At 46.0% G+C, this 19,728-nt stretch overlaps 1 protein-coding gene across 1 annotated transcript in view; it reads right to left on the bottom strand.

Annotated features, from left to right (window-relative positions):
• Positions 1 to 219: 219 nt before the first annotated feature.
• Positions 220 to 19,728, bottom strand: part of DUSP19 (dual specificity phosphatase 19) — a 91,505-nt gene continuing 71,996 nt past the window's right edge. The window contains exon 4 of the mRNA XM_085648704.1: positions 220 to 6,770. Coding sequence (XP_085504830.1) covers positions 6,564 to 6,770 — 207 coding nt within the window. The 3' untranslated portion in view covers positions 220 to 6,563. The remainder of the gene's footprint in view (positions 6,771 to 19,728) is intronic.

Raw genomic sequence — 19,728 nt, 5'->3', positions numbered from 1 at the left:
TTAGATGAGAGCAGATTCCTCTTTTAGTTAAAATCAAGCATTACTGATTTGAGGAATCGGGAATGAGATTTACTGACTATTAGTTCAATAACTTCTATAACGTTAAGATGTGGTGTTCTCCAATTCAGTTCATACATGTAAAGAGTTGTTTTAAAAGGTCCCCAAAATGCATTTTGAGCTCAATGGCTGTTCACACACAGTAAATAAACCAGCAAAAAATAATAACACACAGCTAGATTTTTATTATAAATGCTTCAGAGTTGTTCTGAATCAGGTTTTAGTGTGTACATTCGTAGTCGTAGGATCTGGCTCAAACCCAAGTGGGTCATCGGTCTTATTTTCTCTGGTTAATAAAGTCTACATGCCTAGCTCAGCAGCATTGTTTCAGTGCAGATGGAGACGTTCCGGGAATCAAGATTATTCCTGTCTCTTCCGTTCTTACTTTGATTTAATACATACATACATACAATGAAATGTGTTCCTGCGAATCTGGTTGTTCTTGGGTTCGAAATGCCATGTCCTTAAGGACAGAGGGACGGGATGCTCATTTATTTAATTGCCCAGTTGTAAGCCAGTATCGCATACAATGGCTTTCTCAATCTCAAATTTTCCGAAGATCAGATAAACATAGGTTCAGCTCACAATGCGTCCATTACTATTGATAATGGCATTACTCCTAGTCCTACTCCCTCGCCTTCCTTCATAACAAGTGAGGCCCCGCCTCCCAACCAGACCTACCCACAGCCCATAAAAACTCTGGCCGCCCCCACCTCCACCTGTACGTAAACATGCCAAGCTAGCACTCAGATATACTGCACCAGGAGGGAGGGAGGGAGGGTCCTAGAAGGAAGACGAGGGAGTAGGACTAGGAGTAATGCCATTATCAATAGTAATGGACGCATTACCTCCCCTCCCACCCTCGCCTTCCTTCATCACAAGTGAGGACATAGCAAGCAGAAGAAAACAGAGATGGACAACTGAGTGATAAAGAAAACCAAAATTTAATAACGTGCCTCAAACACAGCAGATCAACATCCCTAGTCCCTCATAGAGGACATGACCCTGTGGCCCAGAACATCATCCAAACGTTCCAGACTAGCAATCCGATAGTGACGGACAAACGTAGAGGGAGAAGACCAGGTCGGCGTCCAACAGATATCCACCACAGAGGTACCCTGCAACTCAGCAACCATATCCACCATACTGCAAGTAAAACGCCCCTGAACCCCCATAGGAGCATCTACCCCTTTAAGTTGGTAAGCCATCAAGACCGTGGACCGAAGCCAATGACTCAGCGTAGCTGTCGAAGGCTTAACACCCTTTTTAGGAGGACCAAAGTTAACAAACAAAGCCTCCCCCATCCGGAAGGACTCCACAACCTGCAGATACCACATTAAAGCACGCCATACATCCAGACAGAGCAAACAAGATTCCTCTGCCGAGGAAGGAGCATGACAGAGTTTAGCCAAATCACCTCCTGACTGAGATGAAACGGCGAATTGACCTTAGGGACAAAGGACGGTATCGGCACCAAAACCACCCAATCCGAAAAGATCTTGCAGAAAGGGCATTTACAAGACAAAGCTCCCACCTCACCCAAGCGTTGCACCGAGATGATGGCCATCAAAAACAAGTTTTAAAAGTCAAGAGTCTCCACTCCAGATCCTCAAGGGCCTCAAAGGGTGGTCCGGACAGGACATCCAACACCAGATGCAAATTCCATGAAGGAAAGGACCTGACGGGGCGAGGAAACAAATTCTACAAACCCTGAAAAAAAGAATGCATCAGACCCAGTCATCCCTCAAATTATGCCAGGAGCACTGAAAAGCCTGAATAGCTGCCCACTGCACCCGCAGAGAAGCCACCGACAACCCCAGATGAGCCCTATCCTGAAGGAACTGCATCACCAAAAAGAGGTCAGCTACTGTGGGATCAACTTCCTTAGCAGTACACCAGGCCGAAAAGGCCCACCAATGCCCAGCATAAGACAGCAGAGTGGAGGACCTATGGGAAGCCTGTAAAGTAACAGCCAAATGGTCAGGAACACCCAACACAGCTAAGCCCTGCCGCTCCACTGCCAGGCCATCAGGTGTAACCTCTGCACAGAGCACAGGGGAAGGGCCGAAAACACCAAAGGGGACTGAACCACCGGAAGTCCCACTCCCGGTCGCAACACAACCCGGTCAGGAGAGGAAACCAATTCGCCTGAGACCAACGGGGCGCAACAAACCTGAGCACAGTCCCTCCGGAACCGTACCAGAAAGGACCAGGGCAGAGAAAAGGGGGGGAAGGCATACAGAAGACCCTGAGGTCAAGGAGAGGTCAAGCCGTCGACTCCCAGAGCCCTGGGACACCAGCCCAGAGAACAGAACAGGGCTACCTTGGCATTCTCCGGGTCCGCAACTGGGAAGGGGGGAGAAATCCCTCGACGAGGGAATTTCCCTGCTCAAATCGATCCGCCCACACATTGTCCACCCCCCCCCCCCCCCGAATATAGAGAGCAGACAGACCCAGAATCCAACCCTAAGCCCACAGAAAGATGTCGCTGGCAATCAAGTTCAAGGACCTGGACCTGGTCCCCCACCGCCTGTTGACATAGGACCTCGCCACCAGATTGTCCATCTGAACCAACACCCAATGACCCCGCAGAGAGTCCTGAAAGTGAACCAGGGCCAGCAAAATCACCTCCAACTCCTGCCAGTTCAAAGACCTTTGGGAGTCCAGCAGGGACCAGAACCCCTGAACCTGCTCCGACCCCAGCCATGCCCTCCACCCGGACTGTCTGGCATCCGAAGTCACCACAAGTTGAGCCAGGGGAGCCATGGAAATCCTGCCCAGAAGGTGATGCCAGCAGAGACACCAGGAGAGCTCCTCCCGGATGCGGACCGTCATTGGCAGTGGAGACCCAGACTCGGAGACCCCAGGTACAAACACAACAGGATCCAGTTGGCCAGGCGAAGAAGGTGAAAACCAGAAACACTACAGAAGCTAAAAGCCCTTGCACCCTCTGCCACTGCACTGCCGGAGGAGCCTCCCGGGACATTAAGGCCTGAACCTGCAACTGAAGAGAGACCAGGTGCCCGTCGGACAGAGTAACACAGCCGAACAAAGTCTGAAAACAAGCTCCGATGAACACCATGTCACGAGAGGCGGCCAATGCAATTTCCCCCAGTTTACTAAAAAAAACGTGTCCCTGAAGAACCTCCAAGGCCCTCCCGACCTGAGCGACCAAGATCAACTCCCCGGCAGCATGAAGTAAGAGGTCGTCCAGATACAGATGAATGAAAACCTCCTCTGCATGCATGGAGAGCCATGAGTGGTGCCAAGACCTTCGTGAAGACCCTGGGCGCTGACTTGAGGCTGAAGGGAAGAACGCAAAACAGAAAATGGGCGTCTCCCACAGCGAACCACAGGAAACGCTGAGAAGAAGCAGCGACTGAGACGTGGAGATAGGCATCCTCGAGATCCACGGAGGCCAAAAACTTGCCGGGCTGAACCAGCGGAATGATCGCCTGAAGGGTCAACATACGAAAGTGAACAGTCTGAACCCAGGAGTTGACCCACTTGAGATCTAGAACGGGCTGAAAACCGCCGGACACCTTCTGCACCAGGAACAGAATGGAGTGGGTACCGGTACCCATGTCTGTGACTGGAACCCGGCAGATGGCCCTCTTGGCAAGCAAACTGGCCACCCCCTCCAGCAGAGCCCTTCTATGCAGACTGGAGACAGGCACTGGAGTCAGCCGCATCCCAGTATCCGGAGGAACCTGCCAAAAGTCGATCAAGTAACCATGAGCCACAGTGCTCAGGACCCAGCCATCCGAAACTTCCAGCTGCCACCATGGAAGAAAATGCTGGAGATGACCTCCAACCGGCAGCAAATCGTCCACACAGTAGTTGTCAGGCACCCTTCTTGGCTGAGCCCGTAGGAGTGGGGGCAGCATGTTAGGAAGAAAAGAGGGCTGAAATCATCGCCGCTGTAAAGACTGACGAGACTCCCGCTTCGGGTACGACCGAGGGGCCCTATTCCAAGGTCTATGAGAGGGAGGTGAACCTCCTTTATAGGGCAAAGCATGCTTCTGTTCCTTGAAAGCCTTAGAGATCATGGCCGGCAACTGGTCCCCAAACAGAGCCTGGCCATCAAAGGGCAACTTCAACAAAGCCGCCTTCTCCCCAGGATCCGCCTTCCAGTTCCGGAGCCAATGGGAACGAGCGCTGCCACCAAGACCCCAGTGGACATAGCAGATGATTTAATAACGTCAGAGGAAATGTCAGCCAAAAACTTACCCTGCTGCTCCATCGCAGCCAGAAGGTCAGAGCACTCAGAGCCCTTCTTAAAGGCCGCCGCCAACTTCTCAAAGTCCTGCACCAAAGACTGCGCAGAATACACAGAGAAAAGGCAAGCCCTCAGCGCCAAGTTTCCAGCTGCAAAAGACTTCTCAATGCCAGAGTGCACCTTCCTATCAGAAGCATCAGTCGGGGTACAATCCTCAGGCTGAATAGCGGTCTTGCCAATCAGCGTGGCCACGACAGAGTCCAACTTTACATTGTGAGGCAATGGGTCCTCCCCGTGAAAAAGGTAATGTTTCTGCAGGAAGCGAGGGACCTGCAACTTGTCCACCTCACGCCATTCCCTCAACACCAATTCCTTCACAGGACACTGAAAGGGCATGCCCAATCGGGAGGGTGTAGTATACTGAGGAAAAAGAGACCCACCTGCATCACCCAGCTGGAACGGAGGGAACTCCAAATTGTCTTGTACATGGGCCAGAACGTCCCACATCTCCTCCCTGGAGACATACTTGCCGCCAGAAGAGGTATACAGACCCTCACCATCCGATGGGGATAAATCACCCACAGGATCCATAGCACGAGGACGAGAAAGACTGGAAGGCACTGGACGCGCTTGGAGAGCTCTAGATGCAGCAGCCTCAATCATGCCCTGCACCTCCTCCTTGGACATGAGAGGCACGTCACCCCCGGAAAGGCTCTGGCTCCTAAGGCGTTTAGGGGGAATGGGAGAACCATCAGGAGAGGAAGAGGAGGAAGAAGACACCAGGTGGTTCCTTTTAAACAACCTCTTGGGCCCCATGGTTGCAGCAGAATGGAGAAGCAACCTTCCCCCACCTCCCTATAAGGAGGAAAATCCCAGCCAGCCACCAAATACAACCTCCAACCGGATAAAAAAAACACCAAAATGTCAGACTGGCATTAACCCGACCTACCAGGTCTCCACGACGTATGCAGCACCAGGAGCAGAGGCTGCCTCGCAAGCCTGACCTGGAAATTCAGCCCCAGCCACAGGAGGACCGTCGAACACCGCCGCGGCTTCCTGAGCAACCGCTCTGCCCCCAAACCACGAGGGGAAGGAGGAGAGGAAGCATCGCTGAGAGATCGCTGGCGAGGGCTCCGCCGCCGCAGGGAACCGGACCGAAGACTCCCCGGCGCAGACACAGGGAGGAACTGTAAAGGTAAGTCTCACTAGAGAGACAGAAAAAAACAGGCGGAGGTGGAGGCAGGAAGTGTTTTTATGGGCTGGGGGTAGATCTGGGTGGTGGGCGGGTCTCACTTGTGATGAAGGAAGGTGAGGGAGGGACGGGAGGTAATGTTAATGACTGGTAGGACTTTTTGCAGCCAGAATTTCCTTTGGCGAGTTCTACATAAATGAGTCAGCCATAGGCTTCTGACTGACTAATAGAAGTCAGACAGCCTCTTTAGGTATCAGTGGACTTTGCCTCAGTTTGCTTTGTGTGCAATTCAGGAAATGTTTATAGCTCTCTTCATCAGAACACATGTAGTGCCTTTTAAGGGGAATTTAGTGTACTCCACTTAGTCATGAGTTAGTCAACTTCTGCGCTGTAACTGCTGTTTGGGGAATGTGTCACTCAAAGTGCAAAGTCTCAGCATCATCACCGCTGGCATCATTACCCTCTTTGTCGAACCAGCAACACAAAGGTGGTTGTTCATCTTCGATGTTAGTCAATCTTGCTTAGTTGCCTTCCAGTGAAAGATGGGTCTGGTTGTCATCAGTGTATATTTGTAACTGCAAATGAGCCTTTTTGATGACCTGTGTCTCAGGACGCATATTATTAATAATAAGGTGAGAGAGAGGAGGGCTAAGGTACTCTGCTTGCAACTTTGTCTCTGGGTGGTTTTACTGGCCCAATCCCTATTGGTTGCTGGAGTTTTGAAGAAATGACTGGATCCAATCAAAGCTCGTTCTTGAAATCCCAAATAGTTGTCTCAATCTAGTGGCCAGATTGTCAATAGGTTGCAAGAAATATTAATGGCCTATGGTTGTCCTCACCTAAGGTTAGGGATTTAACAGTATGGTCTTTGGTGTTGCTGCTGTAAAATATGAACGGTGGTCACAGCGGTCACGCGTTCCAAGTATTTCTTTAATTGTCCGGTAAGTGTTAACGTCTCTTTCTAGAATTTTCTTTGGGAGCAGCAAGTTTTGCAGCTACATTTTTTATCATTACCTGCACATTTTCAAATGTAATGGGATAGAAGAGGGTAAATTAAATGATGCCCATTGCCAGTCCGTGTGAGAGGGAGTTCCTTTATTCTGTTGGTCTGTCTTTTCTGCAGTGTTGGTATTTGTGAAGCTGCTCCATGAATCCTGGATTCGGGCAGATCGCAGGTCGGGCATTTTTCACAGTGGAAAACGCTCTTGCAAAATTGAGTCCTTCTGAATGCATCAGGAACCCGATGACAACTGCTGCAGAGCGAGAAACTCCTGCGTTGCAATGCACAAGGACCACGCCACCCTGAGAAGAGAAAAAACAACTTGTAACAAATGGCATGACAACTGTGCCACATATTTACTGAAATTAATACAGTAACCTTCAGACGCTTCAGTTTAGTGTATGCAAACATGTTTGCTTCATAATACACTTTTTCAAAACCATCAAGAAAGCTGACCAGCGAGCGCCTCATGGATCTTAATTTTAGACAGTGAAAGACACCAGGGCTTCAATGACACAACGTCTTTAAAATCAGCGCAGGATACCACAGAGATCAGGCTCAGGATAGGTAAAACTACAAGGCACCGTACACTGGTAATGCACATAATTTACATTATAACCGAACACTGAACAATTGGAGAAAGTGCCTCTTTATGGATTCACTCTGCCTCTGTTAGGAAGAAACTACCAACTAGGGGCCCTATGAGGCCTCACCCTAGTCCCATTAGTACATGCCTCAGTGCCCATCCTTGGGGTGCCCCCCGAGTGCGCTTGGGCCCTCTCACAGGTGACATCACACAAACATATTTTTTATTTTCGGCTGTTATTGCTGAAAAATGCTGTAGTTACAAAATGCATGCTTCACACGGATTATGTCATTTACATACATTATTTTCCACTGCCATGAAAACCGTGGCGGAGATTAAACAAAGGGGTCTTACAGAGACCCTTTTTGCCTCTGGGCCTGGGGATGCATGCTGTGCCATCCCTGTGTGCATGCACCCCAGTACCTGCACGGCATGGACTGTGAGGCTACTGATTTTGACTTTTCCATTGCGAGATTCATTTCATAGGTACTGCTGTGGGAACGCACGTCTGACTAGGGAGAAAACTCTTATTCTGGCGGGCGGTTCAACCATGGGTTTGGTGATGCGGGGCGGTCCCGCACCGCCAATTCGTAATCAGGCCCTTAGTTTTTAAGTATGGCAGTAGCTTTAGATAATGATAGCCACAAGCCACACCCCTGTGACATAACCCTGTGTCTGAAACGATTGATGCATCAATTGAGTTTTGGGCTGAACCCTGTTTTTGGGGTACAGGTGGAATTTTGCTACCTTTTACTCTTCAAACACTAAGAGGTGGTTTAAAGAGACACAGCGGCTTCATGGGCCACAATCCTTTCCCTCTGCCCCCAGAGTGCACATTCACACCCTTCTCTGTGGCACTCATCTGACGTATTAATGAACTTGCCACAGATGTTCAGACGCATACTGATATGGCATCTTTCTGGCTCCACCCATGCCCATCCATCCTTCCAGAGGCACCAATGTAAAATGCAGCTGACTGTTCCACAGCTCTGCCAACAACCTAGGAGCAAGTGGGCAACTTGCACAAGCCCTAGCCCCCTAGGTGCAAACACTCAGGCCTCATAAGCAAATTGACCCACCTTAAGCTCATCAACCTTCCATGAAGGCAGGACAAATGACTGACTGCGCCTAGCCCTGCTGACCTCTTTAAGTTATGCAAGTGTCCAAAGGCACTGACTGAGAGCCGAACAGCAAGTGAGTTTCCCAATGCCACCAAAGGAGATAGGACTCCTCCACCTGGGAGCCATGGGCCTCAACTGCAAACGGAACTGCAGGATACACTGGGATGCAAGCTATAACTAAGGGCTGGTCAATTTATCGGCAGAAAGGTAACAATACGAACACAGAGGCCGGATGCCCCACTAGCTGAGTGTTTCACATTTTAACATAGAGAACAGAGACACAATGTACACAGGATGCCATGAGCTGCAAACCTCTTTAGAGTCACCCCTGCGCTGTGGCTGTGCGGGTATAAAGGCCACTGTGCGAGTGGAAGGACCACTTTATCTACCACAGCCTCACAACCCTCTTCACAGAAAAGGTGGTAAAAGTCCATAAACAGCTTAGTCTTTGGAATGGTCCCTGTGAAGAGGGATGACGAGGAAGGTATCAGAGATTAAGTATGTCTGTTACCAAACAGCCATAGGTCAATCATGATGAAGAGAGACAATAGCACCAAAACACCAACCAGGTAGGTGAAAATAAATTAAGAAAAGAAAAACTGCCAAAATTACCACCCACAAGGTGAACACAAGATGGGTAGATGTCAGCTCAAAGGGGTCATACCCCTCAACATATCCCATACACATTATTTGTGGGCCTTGACATTTACAAAGTAAACACCCCTGATATTTGTGACAGGGATCCTGTCTCCCAACTGGAGTATAGGAAACTCAGCACCAGAGTCACTATTTTCAACAACCTTTTGGGGAAGCATAGAGGGATGCAGAATCATCCCTCTATGCTTCTGATCTAGTACACCTCAAAAAGGAAGCCCCCCTGTCTATAGTCTTCGAAGGCACAATGGAAGCTGCATGGAAATAGGACCTGGGACATCTTTGGGTGAGTCACTAAGGGATGAGGCCTTTAAAGTAACCAGAGTTCAGTGGCATTAGGTCCCAAGAGCATCCTACAAAGAACACTGGTATTGATAGGCCGTGATGACTCCTTGGTTTAAAGAGACTGATATGTGGTAAGCCATTCCCCAGTTGCCAGGAGTAACTGTCTGGAAACAACAGATAACTTAATCAGAGCACTTATAAAAATAAGCGTACACTCCACTTGCACTTAATATGCTTCCAAGTGATAACCTTTTGTAGTATGTGCAGGGAATTAAAGTCAAAAGATGCAGGGCCACTAAAGACATTATTTATGTGATAGAACAAAAGTACGTTTTATAGAGGGATGTTAGACTTTGGGAGCTACTGACACTGTCAATGCAGGTACAGTGTAGTTTACAATCTGAAAAATCAAACCGACACAAAATCATGAAGCTGGTTGTGAGCCATAGATAGAGGGATTGACCTTGGAAGCTGGTGAGCTGACCAATGGAGATAGGGCTAGAAGTCAAAATATTGTATCCAAATGTGTTACCCCAATACCTGAGCTTTCGAAAAACATCTCTGTTCTGCTTTCAATAAAGGAGGATTAGAACCAAGGAGGTGCTCTACTTGCCCTGGAATTAAACATGACTCAGGGTTCACCTGCACATCTGCTTGACATTATGGAGCAACATGCAGTGAACTGTGAGATGAAGCCATGTGATGTGAGCCTTGTTCCCAAAACCGGAGTGCAAGTCCTAGCAGTCCCAGGACCTTACAGATGTCCACAAGGGGATATTAAGGGTCGTAGCTGCAGGCATCAATTGCAGAAAAGTGCTTAAAGGTAGGGGCTGCCTTTATACTGTTTGACACAAGCGGACATCAAAGCAGTAAACATGCAGCAAATTCCAGTGTCTTCCAGTTCCTACTGGTAAAACAAATATTCTTCTTGCTGTGTTTTATCAGTTAAAATTGGTTCTAACAAAAAAACAGAAACTCTAAAAATATGGCATTGTCTAGAGACACCAAGAGAAGAAAAGAAACCAGATGAACAAAATGTAAATGTAAATGTATGTGTCTTGTAAAGCGCACTGCTGCCCTGAGGCGTCGTGGCGCTGTAGACCGCTGGGGTTAAGGAGACTAAACAATCATAGACATACTGTACAAATAATCCCATACTATTTGAGCATTTACACAGTGCACACCAAAAGCTCAATAGACCTGTGGCATCATTATTGATTACCTCAAGCAAGGGACTTCTAGTGAACTTAAGATGATGAATGGCTGAATTGGCTATGCCTCTATTCACACCTATGAACTGTAGGCAAATTAATTTGCTATTTTACAGGCATAAACTAGTTCAAAATGTTAAATTACTAAACAATGTAAATGCCAGTAAGTAAACTAATCAAACAAAATTAAAGCATCCAGAAAGGTTCCAAGTTGACAAAAGATACGAGTAAAGATTATTAACCGGTTCATTTATGCTATATCCAATCTTTGTAATCTGAAAGTGGGCCACAGTAATAGCCCACTGCTGCAGGCCTGTGAGCCATGCTCCCCTCGTGTGCGTGGGAGCAGTGAACAAGAAATAAGATAAGAGCACTCTTGAGAGAATGGAGAGGATATTCAAGGGATCTGGAAATTACTGTACTGATGTTAAAAACAAATATCTCCTGCTGACCCTAAAGAGGAAAAAGACAAAGAAATCTACACAATGGTCTTCAGTATGCAGAAATAAAGAAAGAAGAGTTGTGTTTGTACACAGAACAGCAACACCAAAAGCTAGCCAAAGCATTCTCATGATCACAGAGATCTGAGAGAAATTAAAAGAAAAGTACATTGTCAAGTTAAAGCTAAATACTTCAAGACCCAAATAGATATTACAATCAATTACTGAATGAAGCTCTTTAACATCATAAGGCATACATTTAAAACCACTGTCTTCAATGAAACCATAAACGGCTAAAATGAGTTTGGTGTTTTCTAGGTAAAATATTCTAAATCAGGATTGAAATAAAATAACTGCATCTCTGTCAACAAATATGCTGAGATTTTCCCCGCCAAAGCCTACAGCAACATGTCACAGATGCAACCCTCTATCAATTTAATATTTAGAAAAATGAGCATAAAACTCTCCGGCTACCAGCTAGATTCTATACCAGCTACGATGCCAAATACATGTTTATTACACTTAGTCCATTCATGGCTCAAAATCTGTTACCTTGCAAATAAGGGAATGCTCAACTAGTTTACAGACAGATGCCGCCAATTCAACAAAAGCCCACAACCCTACGATTTCAACAACTACTGTCCAAATGCAGGCACTTTTTATCTGGAGAAAACAAATGAAAACTGTACGGTCACTCAAATGACAAAAACAGTCCCCGAGAGCATAGGTTTTAAGTGACTGGTGAGCGGTTTATCCATTGGGATGCAGCAATCAGAGACGAGCACCCCTGGAATCCTGCCCAGTGGTGCAGCTACAGCCTAATCCCCCCCGATAAGGGAGGCCTTGTTTCTAGGTATGCCATTGACAATCTCTGCCCACTGAAGGAGGCCACTGGAAATATTGTTCCCTTCTAACCTTACTTAACGATAACGAATAAACAAGCAGTGGCAAAGCCAATAGGTCTGGTGTTGGCCGGTTGGTTGGTGTTAGTAAGCAGACCACTGGGATTCATTTTGGATGGCCACAGGGTTAGCATGGCACAAGTTGAAGGATAGACAGAGCTTCCTAGGCAGTGGATGTGTACTGACTGCATTCCTGTAGCTGGAGGGTGAACACCGATACACTGAAATGAAGGAGGGTGGAGACAGGGCTACTGTTAAAAATTACATCAAGTCGTTGTCAGCAAAAGGCTGCTAATTAGTTCCCTCTCAGCGCTGCCATTGGGTGGTTGTTAAGCATGAAGGGCGAGTCTGCAGTTATAGTTGTTCAAGGTGAGACAGTTTCTAGGCAGGGCCTGCCCTTTTGTCTGTTCCACATTACTGCCTCAGGAAGACCGGTGACAGCCGGGTACAGAAATCTAATACAACATTCAACCTCTGTTTTGGATACTCCTGCTTGAAGTCATCACCTTGCAGAAAGGCTGTGTCTGAAAAGCAGCCAAAACATGACATCTGAAGTGGAGGTGGCTGAGGCCCTGACGGCTCAAGCCTGGCTAGAGCCCAATGCCTGGCTCCGGCTCCGCTTGGAGCCACAAGCACAAAACGAGCCGAGTCTTCACGAAGCCTCATTGTCCCAGGTTCTCCCCACCCGTCACCGGCAGCAGGCGTGCTGCACTGTGATCTTATTGCACCTGGAAAGATGTTGGAAACCAGTGGCGTCCTGTGAAAAAGATTGTTATGCTAACAGGCACAATTGCCTTCACTGAGGTGCTGAGTCAATCTAGTTGGGGGAAGCCGGTAAAATCAACATAAAAAATAGAGTAGCCACGGTTCCTTTAACTTTGCATTTGTTTTTTTTAAGCAAAGCTTCTTATGTCAACTTGTTCAATATTTGTATTTTGTTACCAAAATGCACTGATTTTACCTACAAAAAAATGAACTTTGAAGTGAACGGGAAAGATATAACCATGTAGTGGCTGAACTGCGCGTGATACCGGGAGACCTTGCATCAAACCCAGCTTGTGTTTTACGACAATGAGTGATTCTAAGCAATTACCTTTCCCTTCATAGTCAGATGATAGAAAATACATCAGTTCGGGGTGTGAGCTGTGCAAACATTTTTTTGCACTGGTTTTAACAGACGAGAATATTACTCCAACCATAACAACACCCTGTTACTTACAGGTTGCACAGAAAACGGACTTGCCTCTTCATTCCCTGAGTGTAACTGAACTGTGTCTGAAACGAGAGGGTGAGGAAGCAGAATCAAGTCTGCAATATGAAGTTAAGACCTTTACAGATTAAACTTGAATTACTGAAAGCAAACTATACTGTTGAGCGTAAGCATGCTTTGGGGTACCTTGAGTGGTCTGCACCTGTGCCTAATCAGTGCCTTGCCCAGTGCTACAGATCACGGACTGCAGACACGACGGAGCTCCCTTAGTGGGGGTGAGGAGAACCGAAAGGTTGTACCTCTGCAGTACAGAGAAAGAGGAAGATTTAGAAGCTCGCATACTTGAACTGGAGCAAGAATGTGCTACCCCAGGGGTTCTTGCCCTACTCCAACATCTTAAGATGGATAAGGCAAATGGCCCTAGACACTGCCAGACTGAAATAGCTGCTGTTCCAGTGATGAATATACCACACCAAAGACAAAATGGCACAGTGACAGAGAGATGACATCCTGGATAAAAGAAGAGTTTCAGGTCCCGTCTGTGAAGCACATAGGTGGTACATCAGATATTTCCACTGCATTTGCAGTGTACGACCCCCACTCTACACAAAGCCCACCTCTTATTGGATAGGGAAAGCACACACAGTTTGGTAGGTGAATTGACAGTGAAAAATTTGAGTAAGGATGGCCGTGAGGTGCTGGAGCCCTCCTGGTGGTTGATGAACATATGGAGACCTTAAAAGGAATGCAGTCTGGAAAAAGCCATGGTCTAAACAGATTCTAAAAGTGATTTGCCTCGTTATAAACACTCCACTTCCTACACATGTTTTATTAGGATAACTAGTCAGCCAGGAAATGGCCACAATATCCGTCATTTTGAAGTCCTGATGACCGCCTGACCAATGTGCATCATACCGCCCAATCTCTCTCATTAATATGGAGACCAAGATTCTCGCCAAGCACTGGTGACCCGGTTAGTCAAAGCATAACATCCTTTGCTCATCCAGACCAAAATGATTTTATGACGGGTGGAGCACAAACACTTGCACATGCTCACAAAATCCCAAGACCTAGAGAGCGGATACTGGTATCCGATTTGTTTAGTTAGAACTTCCTCGAACTAGTCATACATTAAAAGAATATTGATCTGCATTTCCGAACATACAGCAACATATTATATAACTGTACCCAAAATTGAACAGGACTTAACAGTGTCCTGTCCAGTCCTATCCCCATAGAAAGCAGCACTAGACGGGAACGCCTTCTCAACTCGATGTTGCCTGCGCTAACTATCGATCCACTAGCAAACTGGATTCGATGTGATGCGCTGGTGCATGGTTTCCAATAGATGGAGGACTGCATTTCAATGTGAGAAGACAGCATACTTCTGATACCTGCGAAGCCAGACAAGAGGTTAATGGAAATCCTTGGAGTCTATGGAGAAGTTTCCAGACGATAGGTAAACTAGGGCAATTCAATAATTATTTTGACACGTAAATATGGCAAATAAGGGGCAAAATAAATTTGCTATGATTCCCAAGACTTCATGTAATAAGTAAAGTAGCCCTACATCACTGACGCCAAGACCTCCACTCGACTTAGTGGAATAATAAACTCACGCAAGAAACAACACTATGGCAAACGACATGGCTGATCCTTTCAGACTCTTCGGCTTGAATTGGGGCTTGGGAAGGTGAAGAAATCTCCATGCTTGGAGATGTGTGGGAGGGAGACTATAAGAGGTCATTCATAACATTACAAGAGGAAATTGAGCTCTAAGGCTCCCAATTCTACAAACATCTGCATCTAAGTTATGCTCTAAAAGTACATCAGGCAGGTGCAGTGGCCCTTCCCAAGTATAATCCATGAAAAGACAGAATAGGGATGGGTCAAACGAGTAAAAGGAGAATTTTGAGAATGTATCAAACCCTTGTGTACAGTACGCAGGAGGGAAGAGAATGTGGCCTTATGGCCAGAGCTGCCAACTTTGTAGCTGGGGAGCCAGGTTCGAGCCTCGATGTCGGCTAAGCATCCTGTGATTCTGGGCAAATCACTTAATCTCCCAGTGCCTACCAAAACAAGCATTGGCATAGCCAATAGGTCTCGCCTTTGGGACCCCTGCTACCTTAGAGCCAAATTCCAGGGGGGGGGGGGGCTAATTCTTCCAGCAGTAGGAAGAGTGGAGATGCAGGAGCTCTGAGAAGGGGTAACAAAACAACAAAGCCTCTTTAACAAGCAAATGGTCTTTTGAAGATCTGTGAAGTACTTGGGTGCGGCTGTGTGTGTGCCCGGGGCGGGAAGCTGTCTCAGCCCGGGCTTCCACACACGAGGAGGGGGGGGGGGTGAGGGGGAGAGGCGGGAGCTGAAGCCCTTTGAGCCCAATGGGCGTTGCACGCCTGACTGCACATGATACAGTTTTCTACAGGCCCTGGAAAATCCAATTCATCCAGCCTGAGACGCCATTGGAATGCATCTGCGCGTGGAGAGGTACATTATCTGTGAAACTAAACAGCAACCCAAACACAAGACCGCTCACCGCTGAAGAAAGCCCTCCCGTATAAAGAGAAACATAGCACTGGCTAATACTGGCAAATACTTACGAATGTGGAAACAACAGTTAAATATTTGGCACGTACAGAGCATTGTCCAAACAGCAGGTCAGAAAATGATGCATTTATTCAAGACTTGATGCTAAATCACAACCCCTTACTCTCCTGTACTGGAACCTGATGAAGGGTCTTCTAGCAAGCAAAATGATGCCATTCCAGGTGAGTGCCTAGTTTGTCAGAGCCGTTCTCACAGCACTTTCACCTATGGGCTTTCTTTAGCATCTATAGCATGTGCCCACACATCCATCACAGCTCAAGTGATGGAGCAGCAAAGTCTCTCAGGAAGACGTGCATTCCACCGGGGAAGAAGAACGCTGACGCGTGCACTCTTGACCAAGCTTGAAAGACATAAGCCTGGTCACATTTGTGCTTCCCTAACTTGTGTCTAAGTCACATCATATTCTATTCGCCCCAAATACACTTAAGTGAGTTTACTGGTTAGTATAGTTTGTCAGAGGGAATTTGTTATTCTCAAACGAAGGGCTCTTTTAATTTCAAAAATATTTTATTGAATTGAGAAGAAAAGATCTAAAAGTGCAACAACTACAATCCATAAAATAATAACCGACCGCTTGTGAACCGAAAAATAAATGGAGAAGCACAAGGTTAACAGAGGCGGGAGAGCGCTTACTGACAGGGGGAGAAGGGAGGGGGTAGTGACAGCAGACAGCAAGGGGGTGGAAGAGGTTTAATGAGCCATGACAGAAAGGCAGATGGCGGCTGCGGGCGTGCACGCTCACGTGCACTCAAGCTTTAGGCCACCAAAAGCCTCTGGTGGCACTTTTGAAAGCCACTTACAAAATGTCTCGAAGAGACAGCATGCGCGGTCTCAGGCGATACCTAAAAATGAATGTGTATTTGTGTAGTGCTCGTATACAGCGCTCCACAACCTTCGGGTCAAGTTTGTATTATATAACTGCAAAAAAAAAATAATAATATGTAAGATGCCGAGATCAACATGGGAAGGAGGGGTGAGCTCATTGAAGGAGGGGCAGCAGCGAGATTTACAGGTTGTTCTCCTGAGGCATGGCCATTTCATCCAGGCTGCACCTAATTCAACTTAACTACTTACACAAACTCTATTATCGACCTGAGTAACTTTGGAAAATAGGTGGGACCCCTTCCCCGGAGTATATTAGGTGCTGTGGGGAGATAGGGGGTTTCTTTCATGTGGTTTGGGACAGACCCACTATTCAGGAGTACTGGTGTGACATCACAAGGACACTGTTCAAAGTATTAAAATGACCCTTTAACCCCTCGCCCACACCGATGTTCTCTGGAATCCTGGAGGATCTGGGGAGAAAGGGCCCTGGTGGGAGTTTGGGCCTAATTGCTACAATGAAGATTGCTAAATATTGGAGGTACGAAGCAGCCCCACAAAAACAGGGATGGTTAACAGAAGTTCACAAATGGCAGAACTTGTTTACAGAGCACTATGGTGAGCACACAAACATAAGAAGATATGGTGGCCATGATGGGGCTAGTTTCATACATGTATTACCTGACCTGCGTTGATCCAGGACATAAATGACTGGTGAGGTAATAATCACCACCGATATCTTTCATCGTTTGGTTTCATTTCCTAGGAAGGAAAGATGGGGTTGCGTCACCCGGAAACGCCCATGTGATAATACATCGTCGGAGCTCATAGAGTTTTCTATCTTAAACCACTTTTTTAAAAGAAAGAATTTAACACCATGAGGCCTTACAGTACTTGTAAGACTTGAAAGAAATGACAGTCTGACATCAAGTTGCTATGTTCTCATCTTGGGTACCTCGCGCTAGGGACCAAGTGAACACCCTGGAAATTGAATTTAATTAATCTATGTGCCCTATCCAACAAGCACTCATAATGCACTTGACTGGTTTCCTTGTTTTTAAAAGAAGGTATTTGCAACCCACTGAAAGGAAAAGGGGCTCTAAAAAGTTAACATTTTAGCAACTGTATCTTAACTTGTAGATCTGACAATTTAACATTGTATTTTACGTCGTTTACATGGATGAATATTTTCTTCCTTTTTACATGTATTTTTGCGACACTTTTATGATCTACTGGTATAAACAGATTAAAGTTATATTTGACTTTGGCTGGTGAGGTCCAGGGTTGGAGGTCCGCATAAACAGATTGCACTTCAGTGGGACATGGTAATGAAATGTATGTCATCTATATTCTACCACTAATCAATCAAAAGAGTTGTTAAACAAAATTAAAAAGTGTCTGAAAATAGCTAATGTTATCTGTATTACTGAGTTAGATCAAAACATGCATTTGTATGATCTGAAATCATAATTTCTCTAGTTTTAGATCAAAGGTAGATTATATAATCCGCAGAAAAAATATAGAACCCAAATGTGTGAAAATATCTAATGGAAAGCATAAACGCGGCATGAATTGGTAGTCCCTACCACTGGTATGGCACTTTTTGGTACATTTTAAAAATGGTGCCCCTGTATTAAGATTAAAAGCTCTTTGTTACAAGTGTTATTATTGTACTGAAAACAAAAGTAGCACTCTTCCGAGCATTGAAAGCCCGTGCATTTGTTCTTGGGCAACAATAATATAATGTAGCTTTACAATTCCGCAAAGATGTAAAGAAGAAGAAGAAAAGACATTTAAAGTCTGTTTGCGGAGGTTAAGTTTTTTTCTTAACTAAAGTAAGAGAAGCAGCAGGCTTGAAATATTTTTGCCCTCTCGGTGCCGGCTGAAGGACGTGTGTCTAGGCTCGAGGCGTAAAACGTGATTGGTCCGAGGCACGGATGTTCAGGTCTGCACGCATCAGCACTCCCGGAAGATCCTAGATTCACGGACGCTGCGGTTGGATATCTTTTTTCCATTTTCCCAAGGTGCTGGATTGCGTTTCCGTTTGCTTTTGTGGATACGTTTTTACAGGTGCCTGTGACACACCGCCCCCTTTCGCCCCCCACACAGGCGTCCAGCAGATATACCGGAAGCATTCCTTTCCCCCACGGCCGGTGACGAATCCTTTATAGGGTTTCAAAAGGATGATACAAAGTGGTATTTATTCACTGCGGGGTTATATCGAAGGCTGACTCATAATTCTATGTTTGCCAATCCACTTATCTCCGTTTCCCGTCCAATAATGCGTCAGAACTATACCAACAGGCTTTGCATAATTAAAATGCCTAACGCACTCACCGATGCTCTGAAACTATCTAAGAAAAATATTTATTTTATAACTAATCGAAGCATTGCTGCACATGTGCCTTTCTCATACATAAATCAATGTGTATCTGGGCACTGTACGTCTTCGCATAGTTCGTACTATTGCATATTTCTCTGCCAGCAGGTAAAGCATCTCATCGATATTCGCAGAAACCATTGCACAGAAGAGAAGGCTGCGGTGGCCGCTTTCTTTGCAAATATTTCCCTTGGTGCATCATACAATGGAGCTCCGGAGACATCAGCTCACGCACCTTAATGCACGGACATCACTCTTTGTCATCTTCCAATTAACTTGGACTGTCTCTGGCCCTCCTATGCTACTATTACGGTCCGACTACCCTGTTCTGCCATTTTCCCTAAATCCCAAGGTATAGATCCTCTAAATCCCAGATTCTATTATTCAGAATTTAGTGGCCTGATTACCCATGCCATAGACTTCCTTGCTCTTCTGATGTCCAGTGTCTACGCCATGCAGAAAGCTAGGAGTTTGTTTCACTCTGGTTAAAGTATGGTATGCATGTATGTTAGGAAGGAGGCCACCGGTCTTACTTACTCTGTGTAAAAGTCCAGTATAATCCAAGCTAAACTCTGTAAGGGTCAATTCGAGCTGGTACACAGCATTACTACTCAACCATCTGTCCATGCCCGCAATATTTTTAATCATAAGGTGTACGCCATGAGAAGAACAAGTTACTTACCTTTGGTAACGATTTATCTTTAAGAGACATAGGTTAGTTGTAGATTCCTTACCTTAGAATTTCCCCCAGGCATCAGACTGGATCCAGTCTGATGCCTAGGGGAAATTCTAAGGTATGGGATCTACAACTAACTGTCTCTTTCAGATGTTCTATTACAGCAAGTTCGTTTGACAATAATTCTTTTTTTTTTTGTTTTTTTTTTTTTTTATTCAAGTTAGGTTTATTGATTCAGCTTTATAGAAAAGCCTTACAATACAGTACAATAATAAAAAATACAATACAACCTGCAATTGAACCCGCGGCTAGTATAATCAATATATAACTTATTTCCCCAATAAATACAAGAAGCTATAAAATAAA

Source organism: Triturus cristatus, chromosome 3_2 (genome assembly GCF_964204655.1).
Source record: "Triturus cristatus chromosome 3_2, aTriCri1.1, whole genome shotgun sequence".
Classification (NCBI taxonomy): domain Eukaryota; kingdom Metazoa; phylum Chordata; class Amphibia; order Caudata; family Salamandridae; genus Triturus; species Triturus cristatus.
This window is presented reverse-complemented; position numbering and strand designations above follow the sequence as displayed.